Source organism: Drosophila albomicans, chromosome X (genome assembly GCF_009650485.2).
Source record: "Drosophila albomicans strain 15112-1751.03 chromosome X, ASM965048v2, whole genome shotgun sequence".
Lineage (NCBI taxonomy): Eukaryota > Metazoa > Arthropoda > Insecta > Diptera > Drosophilidae > Drosophila > Drosophila albomicans.
The window spans coordinates 11,096,085-11,110,511 of NC_047627.2; the positions used below are offsets into that span (position 1 = coordinate 11,096,085).

Below are 14,427 nucleotides of genomic sequence, written 5' to 3' on the forward strand. Positions count from 1 at the left end.
GCAGAAACTAAATAATTTGGAATGAAGAAACACGCAGTTGTTTTTGGATTTTTTTTTGTTTCTTTTTAATAAACGTTTCTTTGTGGTTGTTGTTGTTGTTGTTGAATGCATTGCCTTTGTTGTTGTTGCGCAGCATTTTTCTTGTTTTTTTTTCTCATTCATTAACTTATTTGTTTTGTTTTTTTTTGTTTCTTAGCAGCTGCCGTTTAATATTAAATATTATTTTTACTATAAATATTTTTAGATATAAGTTTGATGCGTGTGTGTGTGTGTGTGTATGTCTGTGTCTGTATATGTAGGTGTAATGCTTTCTTATCATCATTTTACGCTAAGTATATCTGTGTGTGTGTGTGTCTGTCTACCTGTCTGTATGTGTGTGTGTGTGTGTGTGTCTGCTGTATTTGCATTTGTGCGTTTTGCTTAGTAAGTTTCCTGCCTTCTTCTTCTTCTTCCTCTTCAACTTCGTCTAATAATTTTCATGCCTTACGTCGCCTTTAGCTAAGATTTTTACTATTTTTATTTTACTCGATTTTATTTTATTTTATATTTATTTTTATAATTTGGCTTTGTATCCATTCTCATAAGTATGTATGTGTGTGTGTGTCGTCTGTGTGTGAGTGTGTGTGTGTTTTGAGGAGCATTACAAAAGCAGCTCCAGTTGTAAACCGTCTTTATCTTTTTTGATGAAACCAAAAATGCGTTTATTTTTTTTTTTTTTTTAATAACTTTTTTTAAGTTTTTTTTTTTTATTTTTACAAGACTTTGAGCGTGTTTACATGTATGTGTAAGTTGTTGTTTTGGTTTTCCTCTTTCTCTCTTTCAGTTTTTTTTTTGTTTTTTAAATATAATGTTTTGTTGCTGTTGTTGTTGTTGTTGTTGATGTTAAGTCTTCTTTTCAACTAGTTTTAAACAAAAGTGACTTAAATAGTGGAGGGAGGGGGTAGGGTAAATAGAAAACAATTATTGGCAGGGGAACTAATAGGGTGTTAAGGCTTTTCTGGGCTCTTGGCTCTCTGGCTCTCTGGCATACAGCGATGCGAATAAAATCAATTCAAAATTAAATTGTTTGCGCATTTTTTCGATCGTTTTTGTTTTTTTTTTCTCTTTTTTTTTTTTTTTGTTGCCTTTCATCAAAATAAATAACAAACAGCAAAAGCAAATAGAATTACAAAAAAAAAAAAAAGAAATTTAACAAAAATCAAAAAACAAATAGAAAAACACTTAAGAGCATAAGACTGTTGTTGTTATAAATATGCGTGTAAGTGTGTGTGCGTGTATTTTTATGTGTGTATGTGTATGTGTGTGTGTGAATGTGTTTGTGTCTTCTATCAGCTAAATACAAAGCACACGCTCCAAAAAAGAGTTTGCAATTTTTCTGTTTTCTTTATTTTGTTTAACGTTGATTTTTCTTTTGTTTCTTGTTTTTTGTTTTTGTTTTTATTGCTGTTTTGTTGTGTTTAAAATTAATGTTGAAACATGGTGTTTGTTGTTGCTGTTTTTATTTGTATTTGTATTTATATTATTATTGTTGCTGTTGTTTTGTTTTCGTTTTCGTTTCTTTTCTTTTTGCTGTTTATTTAATTTAATATTAAAAAATTATATATTTAAATTTATTTAATGCAATTTGTTTGTTTACTTTTTAATCATTTCTATATTTTTCTTTTCCATTTTTCCATTTTTTTTTTTCTCAGTTTTCATTTTTTTATTTAGTTTATTTTATCTTTTTTTTTTTTTTTTGAAAAAACGTGCAAACAATGTGTAAAGGGGAAAGCCGACAGCCGAAAAATAAATAATAAAATGCTTTCGAAATACATTTAATTATTCGTTTTCATTATACCTCTCCCTCTCTCCTTCTTTCTCTCTGATCGTACACATATGCATATATGTACATAGATGTGATAGATGTGGGCATGCAAAGAGCCAAAAAACAAACTCAATGCATGTGTGGTCTAGAACTCTCCTCTCTCTGTCTCTCTCTCTCTCTCTCTCTCTCTGTTTTAGTTTCTTCTCTCCCTATATATGTATGTGTGTCTGACAATATTTGCTTTTGTTTTCAATTTGTTGCAGTCTGTATGTAAGGGTCTGTCAATTATTTTCAATTATTTTTTGTTCTTTTCTTTTTTTTTTTTTGAATTGCTTTTTCTTTTCGTTGTTTTTTTTTTTTTGTAAGATTGGTGTTGTGGTTCCGCATAAGAAGAGTTGACACATCTCGTTACGTAATGACGTAGTTGTAGTTGGTGTTGTTTCTTTTCATGTTGTTGTAGTTGTTCATCGCTTGTTCTTGTTGTAGTTTTATAAATATTATTGTTTTATATATATATATATACATAGATACATAGACATAGGTTGATAATTGCATCCCTATAAGCCACTTTTGAACTGCCTAACGATCTTGATCTCCTAGTTTCCATTAATCTCTACACGTAGTAACAGTTACTTGTTCTTCTTCTTGTAGTTATATGTGTGTAAACGGTGTATGTGTGTGTATGTGTTGTGTGTATTACGTATTTCGCGCTAGTTCACTAAACGACATTGGAAGTCTTCATCAGGTCTATTTCACTTTGTTGTCTTTGTTTTGGAAGTGTTTGATCAAAATTTGAACAACAGTTCACTAAAAAAGAAAATTAATTACGAATAAATCATAAAAAAAAAACGAGATGACATCAGCGAAAAAGGCGAAAAAAAAAAACAAAACACATTTCATTTCGTTCCGTTTCATTCTGCAATATTCCCTCCTTGGATACTGATACACTGCTTACAAGCAGTCCATGCCAAAAGCAAAGCAGCAACAGAAGGAAGCAGTGCGCAGGGCGCAGTTTTTGTGTTAATAATTTCAACAAAAATAAGCTCACAGTGGTTTTTGTTATAATTGTTGTGTGTAACAAACAAAAACAAACAATAGCACGTTTGAGAACCCATACTCGACTTTAAATCTTGTGTGATGGGTGCGCGTGTATGTGTTTTGTGTTCAAAATGAATTTCTAAATGTTAACTCTTTCGCTTGCTACTACTTGATAACACCATCCCTCTCACTCCCCCAATTCCCTCATTCCCATCCCATCCTGCTGTTTCATTGAAATGTTTACGATGCTGTTACCGTCGTCATTTTTGTTGTTGTTCTTACAATTCATTAAATAGTAATTTACGTATTCGCTATTTTTGTAATATTTTCTGGTTGTTGGATGTTGCTTTTGTGGTTTTTTTAGTTTTTGTTTTTTTTTTTTTTTGTGGGTGTTTTCATAATCATACTTTCTTATTTTTACACATTGTCTGCAAGTGTATTTTTTAAATATCAAATTCAATTTCAATTATTTACTTTTTTTGTTTTTTTGCTTTTTTGTTTTGGTTTTCTTATATGGTCGTATTGCTTGTTTCATCATTTATTTCTATTTATTTTAATGCACATTTGGAATTGAGTGTGATTTGTTGCATTTCATTGGTGTTTTTTTTTTTTTTTTTGATTTAGTTAATTTCTATTATTTATTTTGGGGTTGTTTACTTTTAAAAGTTATGAGATATACATCATATATCCTAATCATGAAATATATAGTATATAGAATATATATATTTTTGAATATATGTACAATATATATGCTGCTTTCACTTCAATATCTCCCTACCATTCTTCTTCTGTCCGTATGCGAATGGAATGCAAATGCGATGAGCATGGAGAGTATTTCGAATACGAGTGAAATGTGTATGCCCAAAAAAGTATGCTACGAAATGTGTTCGATTTGTGGCTATGCATCTGTGTGTGTGTGCGTGTGTGTGTGTCGAAAGCTGACCGCTACGAACGAACCCAGTGAATGAGAAAAATCGAATTGGAAGGCGACAACTACGAAACGGACTTGCATAAATTATTGTGATGTAAAATATTTGGTTGGTAAAAGAAAAAGAAACAGTGTTCTAATGCAAATTATATTATATTGAGTAGTTGAATGATCACGCACAACAATAACAATTAAATAAATGTTTGGAAATTATAAAATATAAACATATGTTGATATGGTATGACGTCTAACGGATAATACTCAGCACAAATGATAGCAGATGAAGGTAAATAAATTAATGCCACATTAGTATTATTCTGAGTAGGTTTGATTGAAGTATGATTGATGGTTGACTGTTGACTGTTCACTGAGAAGAGCAAAGCATATTCTTAATCTGTCTGATAACAGGAGCATACAATGCATACACATTTAGGGGGAACTTTCAAAAAATTGCACAACAAATAGAATAGATAGATATATAGATAGACGATGATTCGAGTTTGATCTATTGAATGATTGATTATATGATTGCGGGTGGTGTGCGTGTGTTGTAGTTGTGTGTAGTTGTTCGTAGAACTCTATGCACTACTGGATGAATGGTAAGACGATTGGTCTATCATATATGCACACATATACAAATATATATAGATATATAATCTGTATATATTCGTATATATTCTGTATATATATTTATATGTTGAATGATCATTCATGCATTCTATAGTCTCTGTGTGGTTCTCTCTTAAGTTGCTTGATATTTTATGTAATTTTTTTTGTTTTTTAAATTCCTTTTTTGTTATACATATAGTATAAATACCTTATTTGGTTTGTTTTGCTTAGATTGATTGATTACTTAGTTGGTTGCTTGATTGACTGATTGATTGATTGATTGATTGGTTGGTTGGTTGGTTGGTTGGTAGAGTGGTTGTGGTTCATTACTTGCTTTTTCAGATTGGCTGCCCCCAATACACAATTGCTTCACGATTTTTTTCAGCATATTCTCATAATAATCATATAATAATATTGGTAATAATAATGGTTTTTTTTTTCGTTTTTTTTTTTTTTTTTTGTTTTTTCAAAAGACTTAAAAGTTATTAGAGCTTCCGATTCGTAAGCTTCTATTTCATTTTTCATGAATTTTCTTCTTTTTTCTATTCTTTAAGATAGTACGTAAAACTTGTTGGTTGATGTTGTTGTTCTTGTTCTTTGTTGTTGAAGTTGGTTAACTTTTTTGTTATAACTGTGTTGTTGTTGTTGCAGACATACAAATATGTACGCAGACATCCAAATATACATATATTCGTATATATTTGAATGTATATCGTACATATTGCAGTAAAGTTGCATACATAATATATGGATACATACATATATGAATGTATATAGATATATGTATGTAAATATATATATGCATCTACATGTATATAAACAAGTTTTTCATTTGTTTTTGTTTTGTTTTTCATTAAAAATACAATTCGTTTAATACCTAGAAAATGCTTAAATATAATATCTATATGCATATACATATATAATAAGGTATATATATACGTATAACTAGACCTAAATAGTATTTATATATGTATAGAGAAATATATATATACATATACATATATATCTCAATAATATATCATATTTCCAGTTGTTGTGTGAGCGTATGTTTGTGTGTGTGTATGTCTGTGTATATTTGTATCGGAATCTGTATGTGTGTGTGTGTGACATTCATAAATTTAGCTAGTTAAAAATGAATTATGAAACTCCAATTTGGGAAAGGTTGAAGAACATTTTTTTTTTGTGTGCCATTTTTCCGAGAAAATCTTGAAAGTTGTTGTTGATATTCACTAATCGTCAGCATTATAGCAACAATTTGTTTGACAAATTCAAATGCTGTCAATGCAATTTAACTATGATCTTTTTGTTTTCAAGAATATTCCATGATTTGCAGTTTGCATTGAGATTTTCGGACTTTTTTTTCTTTAAACAGAAACAAAACAATGGAAACAATAAGCCTTTTATTAAGCGTTTTACCCAAATTTCATAGATAGTAAAGAATTTTGTATAGTTTTATTTAAGTAAACGCATATTGCACTTTGTCTTGAACTTAGTTCTGGGCATTATTAAAAAGAGTGAACGTTTAAATAATGTATATATAATAGATATATAAAAAAAAAAAAAAAAAAATTTGTTGATTTTGTCAGATTTCTCAGAAAATGGCACAAAATTTCCAATTTTAATTTCGAATTGAACTTTTAGGATTTCAGGACTTTCACTATAATGCGATTATGGTGGGGGGAGTGGGGACGACGCACACACGCACACACACACATACATGCTCATGTGTCTCGAGTCGTTCACACACGAAAATCAAAAAGTAAAATTGTGTAAAGTATATGTCTAGTATGTATATGTATGTGTGTCGTGTCGTGTGTGAGTTAAAATTAATCGTAATAATCATGTAAAAAAAAAAACAACATAACAACACTGCACTAAAGCGGCATCTAGCGCATGGCTCACTTACTAACGCTCTCTCTCTCTCTCTCTCTCTCTCTCTCTCTCTCTCTCTCTATATCGCTGACTTTCTATCTCGCTCTAAGGTTCTCTATGTGTATAGCTCTCTCTCTCTATCTTTCCCTCTCTGTCTATTCCATTCACAACTTACACGCGCCCAAAATTTGTAAATTTTCATCCTGTTTTGATCTAGACCTTAGTGACAAAATTTATCAACTAAAATAAACATATATATATATATAAATATATATATTTAGATCTATATACATATGCAAATATGAACTATACATCAGATATATATATGGATGTATAGTGTCCTACAGAAAAAGTGGATTAAACCAAAAATTACTATATACTTTTAACTCTGTTCAATTCGTTCGCTTCTCACTAATTAAACTCCTAGATATTTATAATCATAATATATATATTTGTATGTATAAATATGAATACACAGTGAAAGCTCTCTTAGACGGACATTCAGTGTTGAGGACAACTATCGTCCGCCCAAGGCGAGTGACCGGTTAAAAACGACTATGTTCAATTTGTTTGATATTTATATAATTATTGTTGTAAATAGAATTGCAAATAAATAATCGACAAAAAATAATTATAATGTATTTACTATCAGAAAAAATGAATTTCTGCAATATTACACAAAATTATCTTCTTTGGCATCGCCAATATTGCGGCTATATATCTAAAAATATATTTTTCTAGGTTCTTTATTGATTCTCATGTTTAATTCCAAAATTTGTTTATCACGGTATGATTGCAAGAAATTTGTGTCCGGCCAAGGAAGGGGTTTCATTTCGATTTTCTACTCCGATTTGTCTCAGTCCCAGAGAAGTGTCCGCTCTAAGGGAGTTTTCACTGTATTCTCATTACTCGGATACTCTACTTATAAAAACATTTTGCAACATCTTGTTATCTTATTCATTACGGACTATACACTTTTCTCTCTTTTCTTCTTCCCTCTATATGCTAGATTCTCTGTTCAATTATTTGTGTGTGTGTGTTGTGTGTGTGTGTGTGAGTGGCTTTTGCCATTCCACTGTTTCCGTTTGACTTCGTACTGTTTTTAGCGAGCTTGGCTTACACAAAAGAACTTTGGGAGTTAACTGATGATGATTTCTCTCTCGACTTTCGACTACTTTTTCAACTTATGGTTGTAATTAGTTAAAATTTAAATTATCATAATCATAGACATAATAATAATAATCATAAGTAATAAAAAAAAAATGGATTTATATAGAATAAATGTAGTTGTAGTTGTTGTTGCTGTTGTTCTTCTTTCAACTCTTAAGCACACTCATATATGTAATACATATACGATAATGTGTGCATGCATGTGTGTGTGTGTGTGTATGTATGTGTAGGTGCGTCTATGTGTCTGTGTGTGTGTGTGTTGTGTGTGTGTCTATGTTCTGGTTTGTTTGATTTCCTTTCCATCTTTTCATTTGTTGTTCTCTTCAAATCGTAAAACTTTCGTTTCGCATATAGATGTATATATATGTATATATATATATGTATATATAGGTTTTTGTTTTGTTGAGGGGAGGGGCATTTAGAAAAAAAAAAAACAAACAAACAAACAAACAAAACGGCGTCCTAACCTGCTTCACTATCGCTCGAGTCACTCGAACTGCTATCACTCGAACTCGAGGACGATGAATCGCTGGAACTTGAACTAGATGACACAGGATTTGCTGGCTGCACAGCTTCAACTTTGCTCGATGTCGTTTCATCTGCGGGACGACAAAAGGAGACGTTAGAACAGGAAACAGAGAACGGGTACAGTTGGTGGGTACTGAATTCGTCACTTACCTTTCTTGGCTGTTTTCTTGCTAGCGCCCAATTGGCCGGTGACATCTTGCAATCGCTTTTCCAGCTCCTGTTTCTTCTCCGCCATTTGCTCATCCTTTGATTTACCGGAAGGCTTTTTATCTGTAATCAGAAGCGTTCACAAATTTAGACTTGTTTGCCATCCATTTTACAACCATTTTCGCATAGCTGTTAGTGAGTTGAGACAGCCGTATATACACACAAATTATATATATATATATACTATATATATATATATATAGAAGCCAAATAGATACAATTTACTATATAGATAGACGCAGGATAAGGGCGAGATAATGAGGGATAAATGAGCTCATCCAATGGAAATTCCAACAAGAAGATAGAATTAGTTGAAAGAGAATCAGAATCACAATCACAATCGCAATCGCTATCGAAATACAGCATGCTCGAGTCAACATTTGAGAAATTCAAACATTCACAATCTAGGTATTTATCTTGATTCATCAATCCGTCATTATCATTATATTATGTGAGGATGCATGCATTATTATTAATGTTTACTAGTCTACTTATTTTTACAACATTCCATTTTTGATTTCGATTTGTTTAACTAATGGAAGAATGATAGATAGACGCAGACAAAAAAGATTTAACGAGAAATAAACATGTATACAGAGAAAATTAAGATATTTTTCTTCTTTTGATTTTGGTTTTTTTTTTGTTTTGTTTTTGGTTTATGAGAGTTTAGCTAACTAAACATGACCACTAAAGTAAATTTGCATAGATATAATGTCAATTATGAAAATTTGGAAAAATCGTTTGTAAAATAATCTCTTTTTGAGTTTGGCTTTCTTGATTTTTTTTTTTTTTTTGTTTGTTTGTTGCTTTGCGATAAACTACAAAAAAATTGTAAAATGCAAAACAGCAAAAATGTTGTTTGTTGTTGCATTAAATATGCAAGAGAGAAAAAAAAAAGAAAACGTATTCGTTTTGATTGAGATAATAATTGAGCGCAATGAGGAGCATTGCATCTAATTGTTCTTGTTGTTGTAGTTGTTGTTGTTGTTGTTTGTGGTCTCGGTTTAGTTACAAACTTACAATATGGCTTACGTGTTTTTTTGCGCAAACACGACGCCACATAGCTTTCAAGCTCGCGCAGCGTCGACGGCTTTAGTGTCTCGAAATCGATCTCAATCTCATCCGGATTTGAGTCGCGCAGCGATGGCTCCCGATTCTGAATTATGTGCACCACACGTCCCAGTTTGTCACCTGTTTTGGATAGATAACAAGTTGAAGTATGAATGAACACAAAACAAATATATATATTTCATCACTCTTACCTGGCAGCTTATTAATGTCGAGCGAGAGCTGTCGCTTCTCATCGTACGACATGGGCTTGGCGGTGTCCTCCTCCTCCGAATCGAAGTTCATCACCTGGCTGGGCTTCTTTTTGCTGCTGCCGCGCGCACCGGCTCCGCCGCCAGCGCCACCAGCTCCACCAGCACCGCCGCCTCCGCCGCCAGCTCCAGCGCCGGCACTGCTGCTGCTCTTGCCGCGTTTCGCATTGGCACCGCCGCCGCCGCCGCCACCACCGCCACCGGACGCACCGCTGCCCGCACCCACAGCGGCGCCTGCACCAGCAGATGCGCCGCCTGGCGCTCCGCCAGCCGAGACACCGGCGCTGCCCTTTGCGCCACGCTGACCCTTTAGCTTAGCACCTTTACTGCCACTGCTGCCGCCGCCTCCAGTACCGCCGCCAGCGCCAGCCGCTGCTCCAGCCGCCAGGGCGGCCAATGCATTTGCCGCCGCCTTGCCACCGCCCGCAGAGACGCCGCCAGCTGCATTGACGCTGCCAGCGCCGTAGCCACCAGGTCCACCGCCTGGTGCGCCGCCCGACAACTGTATGGCCAGGGCCAGATCGTGCGGATGATGCAGTCCCGAGGCGCCGCCCACACCGGCGGGCACGCCTCCAGCGCCGGCGCCCACCAGCGACCCGCTGAGCAGGGCGGACAAATTGGCCGCATTTGCAGCGCCGCTGGCATTGAGCGCCGCCACATTGCCGGGCATCGAGACGCCACCGTGGGCGCCCGCATTGCCAGCACTTTGGGCATGCGAATGATTGCCACTGCCAGGACCGCCGGCGCCGCCGACACCGCTGGCGCCCGTTGAGCCCATGCTCTTCTTCTTCCCCTTGAGTTTCTTTTTGGCCTTCTTTTTGGCGGACGCCTCCTCGACCAGTTTGCGTATCTCCTCCTGCAGTCCCAGCAGCTTCGATTCGAGCATTTTCAGCTTCGCATTGCGCTCCTCATCGGAATTCGATTCGTTTTCCGTGTCGCTCGAGTCCTCGCTGGACGAATCGCTGGCATCGTGCTTCGTGGTGCTCGTGTAGCCATGATGATGATGATGCGAGGCATTTGCCACCGCCTCATCGGGTATGTTGGCATACCGCATCTCGAACACATCCTGCAGCTTGCGACCCATCGCAACGACATCATGATCTGGCGGATTATATTTGTAGCAGTTGGTGAATATCAATCGCACATCGGATGCAAATTCCGGCGCGCTCTTGTATTCACGATTGTCCATTTTACGCTTCACCGTCCCAAGATCCATCGGTTTCTTGATGATGTCGTGATAGTCGTGCAGTCCCAACAGCTCCGCGTCCACCGGCTTGTAGAAGGGCCAAGCGTAGCCGGAGTGTTTCTTCGAGAACAGCTCCTTGAGTATCTCGTTGCATGACTTGAGTGCGTCCGACAGCTTCTCCTTGGACTTGGCCCCAGCCACACCGCCCACGGCACCGCCGGCCCCAAGACCAGCCACGCCAGCGACGCCCATTGGCGACATTGGATAGCCCGAGCCCTGGAATGTAAGATCCTGATATTCAGAATTTTCGGCCCAAATTCAGTTTCAGGTAGGTTGTTGTTGTTCGAGGTGGATATCGTTGTTGTTGATGATGAAGATGAAGACGATGACCGAGGAGGATGATGACGGTGATGCAGCAGCGCACGATGTTCGAACGTAAAACGTTAACGAATGGAACGGAAAGAAACACACAAAAAAAGAAAAGAAAAAAAGCAAAGCGCAAATGGGTTAGACGCAATTCAATTATATATATGTTTGCAATTTTAAAAGTGTTGATAGAATTGTTTATAGAATTTTTAATAGCAACACTCTCGAATATCTTGGAATGTCAATTTGGAAAAAGTCGTGTTATTATTTCTTCCTCCAAAGAAACTATTCATAGCTTGAACCTAGACTTCAAATACATTTTCATTCATCTGCAGATTGCAATTTCATGATCTCAAAAATAAAATAAAAAATAAAGTGTAAAAGTGTAAAAGGCAAAGGCAGCGTTCAATACATGATTTGATTAATATTGCTGTTGTTGTTGTTGTGATCTGTTTAAGGTGTGTGTGTATGTGTATTTAGTGTGTTGGTGTATTTAGTGTGTTGGTGTAAATAAAGAACCCAGGAGTGCATAGTTAGCAGGAACGAGAAACCAAAGTCCTATATGCAAAAAGTAATTTGTAACATTTGACTGCACAAGACCTTTTTATGATCAGATGCTGAATATCAAATAAAACGGAAGTGTTTAAAAAACAAATCTTTAGTTGTAAATAAAGAACTCAACAGCTAGCAGAAACGAGAAATTTAAGTCCCATATTCAAAAACTAACTTCATAACATTCGACTGAGAGACCCTCCTTTTATGCTCGAATACAATATTTCAAATAAAACGGAAGTTTATAATAAAAAAACAAGGCTTTATAGTACATTACTAAACTAATGTACTGGGATTTATATATGGGCAAATCTCTGAAGGAATGTAAACATAAGTGAAGGTTATTTTTATAGCGCCGGATTAGCACTATACTATTTTCTATTTTACGATAAAATTATTCAAAATCGTTTATTTTTTGGTTTGCAATCATCTCAAAACAGAAAAATAATTCGACAATCATTCTTCTAATTAAAGTGCTAATCACGAACTACAAAATGCATCTTTACTTTAATTAAAATAAAAGGTTTCGGGTTTGGGAATATGTTTGTTTCAGACAACATTTTCGTTAGAGAATTACGCACATATTTGTACCTCGGACAGAGAATAGAAAGCGAGAGTTATCTGCCTTCTGTATGCTATGTATAGTATTCTTGACATGAATGAACCCTTTTGGTTCTACAGATATCAAATACACATTTTAGCAAGTAGATTTCGAAACACACACACACACACACACACACACACACACACACACACACACACACACACACACACACACACACACAACTGAATACAATACAATACACACTGAATAGTAAACGCGTCTCAACTGAGGACACACGCAAAGAAACGTCTGACAATTGCCTCTTACCTTCTTGCCAATTACCTGACGATTCGATTCCCGCCGCGTCGCAATTTTGGCCGCCTTTGAGTCCATTTGGGCATAGGGCGATTCAAACGCATTCGCTGTCGGCGTTGTGGTGTCCGCCTTCCGTTTCACGCCCTTCTTCATCTTGGCCGGCTGCTGTGGCGGTATCACGGCATCGACGACACCAACGCCGACGCCGCCGGTGCTGTTCACATACGCCTGCACCGCGTTGGCCGCTGTCACGGCTGACGTTGGTATTGTAACGCCACCGGCTCCGCCACCGCCGCCCGCAGAGCCCGCTGCAAGTGCTGCGGCGGCGGCAGCAGCTGCCGCTTGGGCAGCAACCGCTGCGGCTGCAGCGTTGCCATCGACCAGCAGCGAGCTGCTGTTCAACGATGTCTGTTGTTGGGCGCCACCAGCTCCATAGCCGGCACCGCCGCTCTGCGCAGGATTTAAGAGGCTGGCCATGGCATTGAGCGCCGCATTCGTTGCACCGCCGCCGCCACCCGTCGCCGCCATTGCTGTGGTCGTTGTATTCGTGCTGCCCGGCACCGTGTGCGGTGGCATTGTGCTGATCGGTGGTATGCTCGGTGCCATGCCACCGGCCGTCGATGAAACCATGCCGCCAATTGCGGATACGGGTCGTGAGGCTGCTGCTGCTGCGGCCGCGGCTGCAGCGGCGGCGGCGGCGGCTGCTACCGCCGATGTGGGTGTTGCCACCGCTGTCGCCGCTGATTGTGATAGGCCGCCGCCGCCCATCGTAGGCAACTGTGTGGAGGATTGTGCTGAGGATTTGCCACCCGGCGCCGATGGTGTGCTGCTCGCTGTCGATGTTGTGGCCACCGCCGATGTGGTCGATGCGGCGGCGGCGGCAACACCGCCAACACCGCTGCTGCTGCCACCACTGCTGCTTGCCACCTTTGGGGCGGGCGGTGCACGCGCCTTCTTCTTGCCACCCTTGGCCGTCACCGGCTCCAGTTCGAGCTCCTCCTTGGGCATCAATTCAATCTTCTGCAGAAATACCTTCTCCAATGTTTGGGCCATCACAACGACATCCTCGCCGGGCTTATTGTACACGTAGCAGTTGGTGAACATCGTATTGAAATCGTGTATGGCCTCCTTGGCCGTCCAATAGTAGTTGTTCTCCAGACGCTTCTTGATCGTGCCCATGTCCATTGGCTGCTTGATGATTTTGTGATAGTCGGGCAGGTTGAGTTTCTTGGCGTCGACAGGCTGTTGAAAGGGCCACGAGAAGTGATGCTTCCATATCACTTTCATCACCGTTTTCATGATGTATTGCAATTGATTTGTATTGCGTCCGGGTCGCTCCTGAGGCGGCACAACCGGTGGCTGTACGATGCCATTGATGGGCTCCACAACGGGCTCATAACGTGGCGGTGGTTCGTTGGATGACATTGTTGTAGTTGCGCTTATCCTTGTTAATTACAAATTTAGTATTGATAATTATTGTAGTGGGGATGTTTTGTTGGTGTTGGGTGTTGACGTTGACGTTGGAGTTGCAAGTTTGCTGCTCTTCTGCTGCAGTTATCAGTTTGATGTAGGTAAGATCATCAACTAATCCACCACTTTAAGCTAAAGTTCAAGTTTTTGCTGCTCCTCGAATTGACTGAGACGGCCGACGTACACACACACAACGCACACACGCCCGGGGCCGTCTCGTCCTGGTCTAGCGTCCTGTTTTCGTACACCCGCTCAGAGGAGCCAATGATGTGCTGCTCTGACTGTGATGCTGCTGCTATTCCTGCAGCTCCTGCTGCAGCAATTGCTGCTCCTCTGATTGCTGCTGCTCCTTTGATTGCTAGTTCGTTTATTGCTGTTGCAACTGCTGCTGCTCCTGCTCCTGCTGATGGTGCAGACGTACTCCAATCTTGCTGCTGCTTCGTCAACGGCTGCTGTTTGGTTTTGTGTCCGTTGCATGCTCAGCAAATTCTTGTCAACTGTGAACAGAGAGTGAGAGAG

At 38.4% G+C, this 14,427-nt stretch overlaps 1 protein-coding gene across 11 annotated transcripts in view; it reads right to left on the reverse strand.

Moving 5' to 3' along the window:
* The window catches only part of LOC117577642 (homeotic protein female sterile), a 28,220-nt gene that overhangs the window by 7,296 nt on the left and 6,497 nt on the right, over positions 1 to 14,427 (reverse strand). For 4 of the 11 annotated variants that reach the window (XM_034262513.2, XM_034262512.2, XM_034262511.2 and 1 more), the window contains exons 4-8: positions 12,451 to 14,405; positions 9,419 to 10,952; positions 9,177 to 9,347; positions 8,100 to 8,219; positions 7,889 to 8,020 (exon numbers count right to left, since the gene is read on the reverse strand). In XM_034262513.2, the coding sequence (XP_034118404.1) occupies positions 7,889 to 8,020; positions 8,100 to 8,219; positions 9,177 to 9,347; positions 9,419 to 10,952; positions 12,451 to 13,863 (3,370 nt within the window). In that variant the 5' untranslated portion in view covers positions 13,864 to 14,405. Of the gene's footprint in view, positions 1 to 7,883; positions 8,021 to 8,099; positions 8,220 to 9,176; positions 9,348 to 9,418; positions 10,953 to 12,450; positions 14,406 to 14,427 lie in introns of those variants that run through there. The other 7 variants (XM_034262520.2, XM_034262518.2, XM_034262519.2 and 4 more) reach the window with 7 other exon arrangements.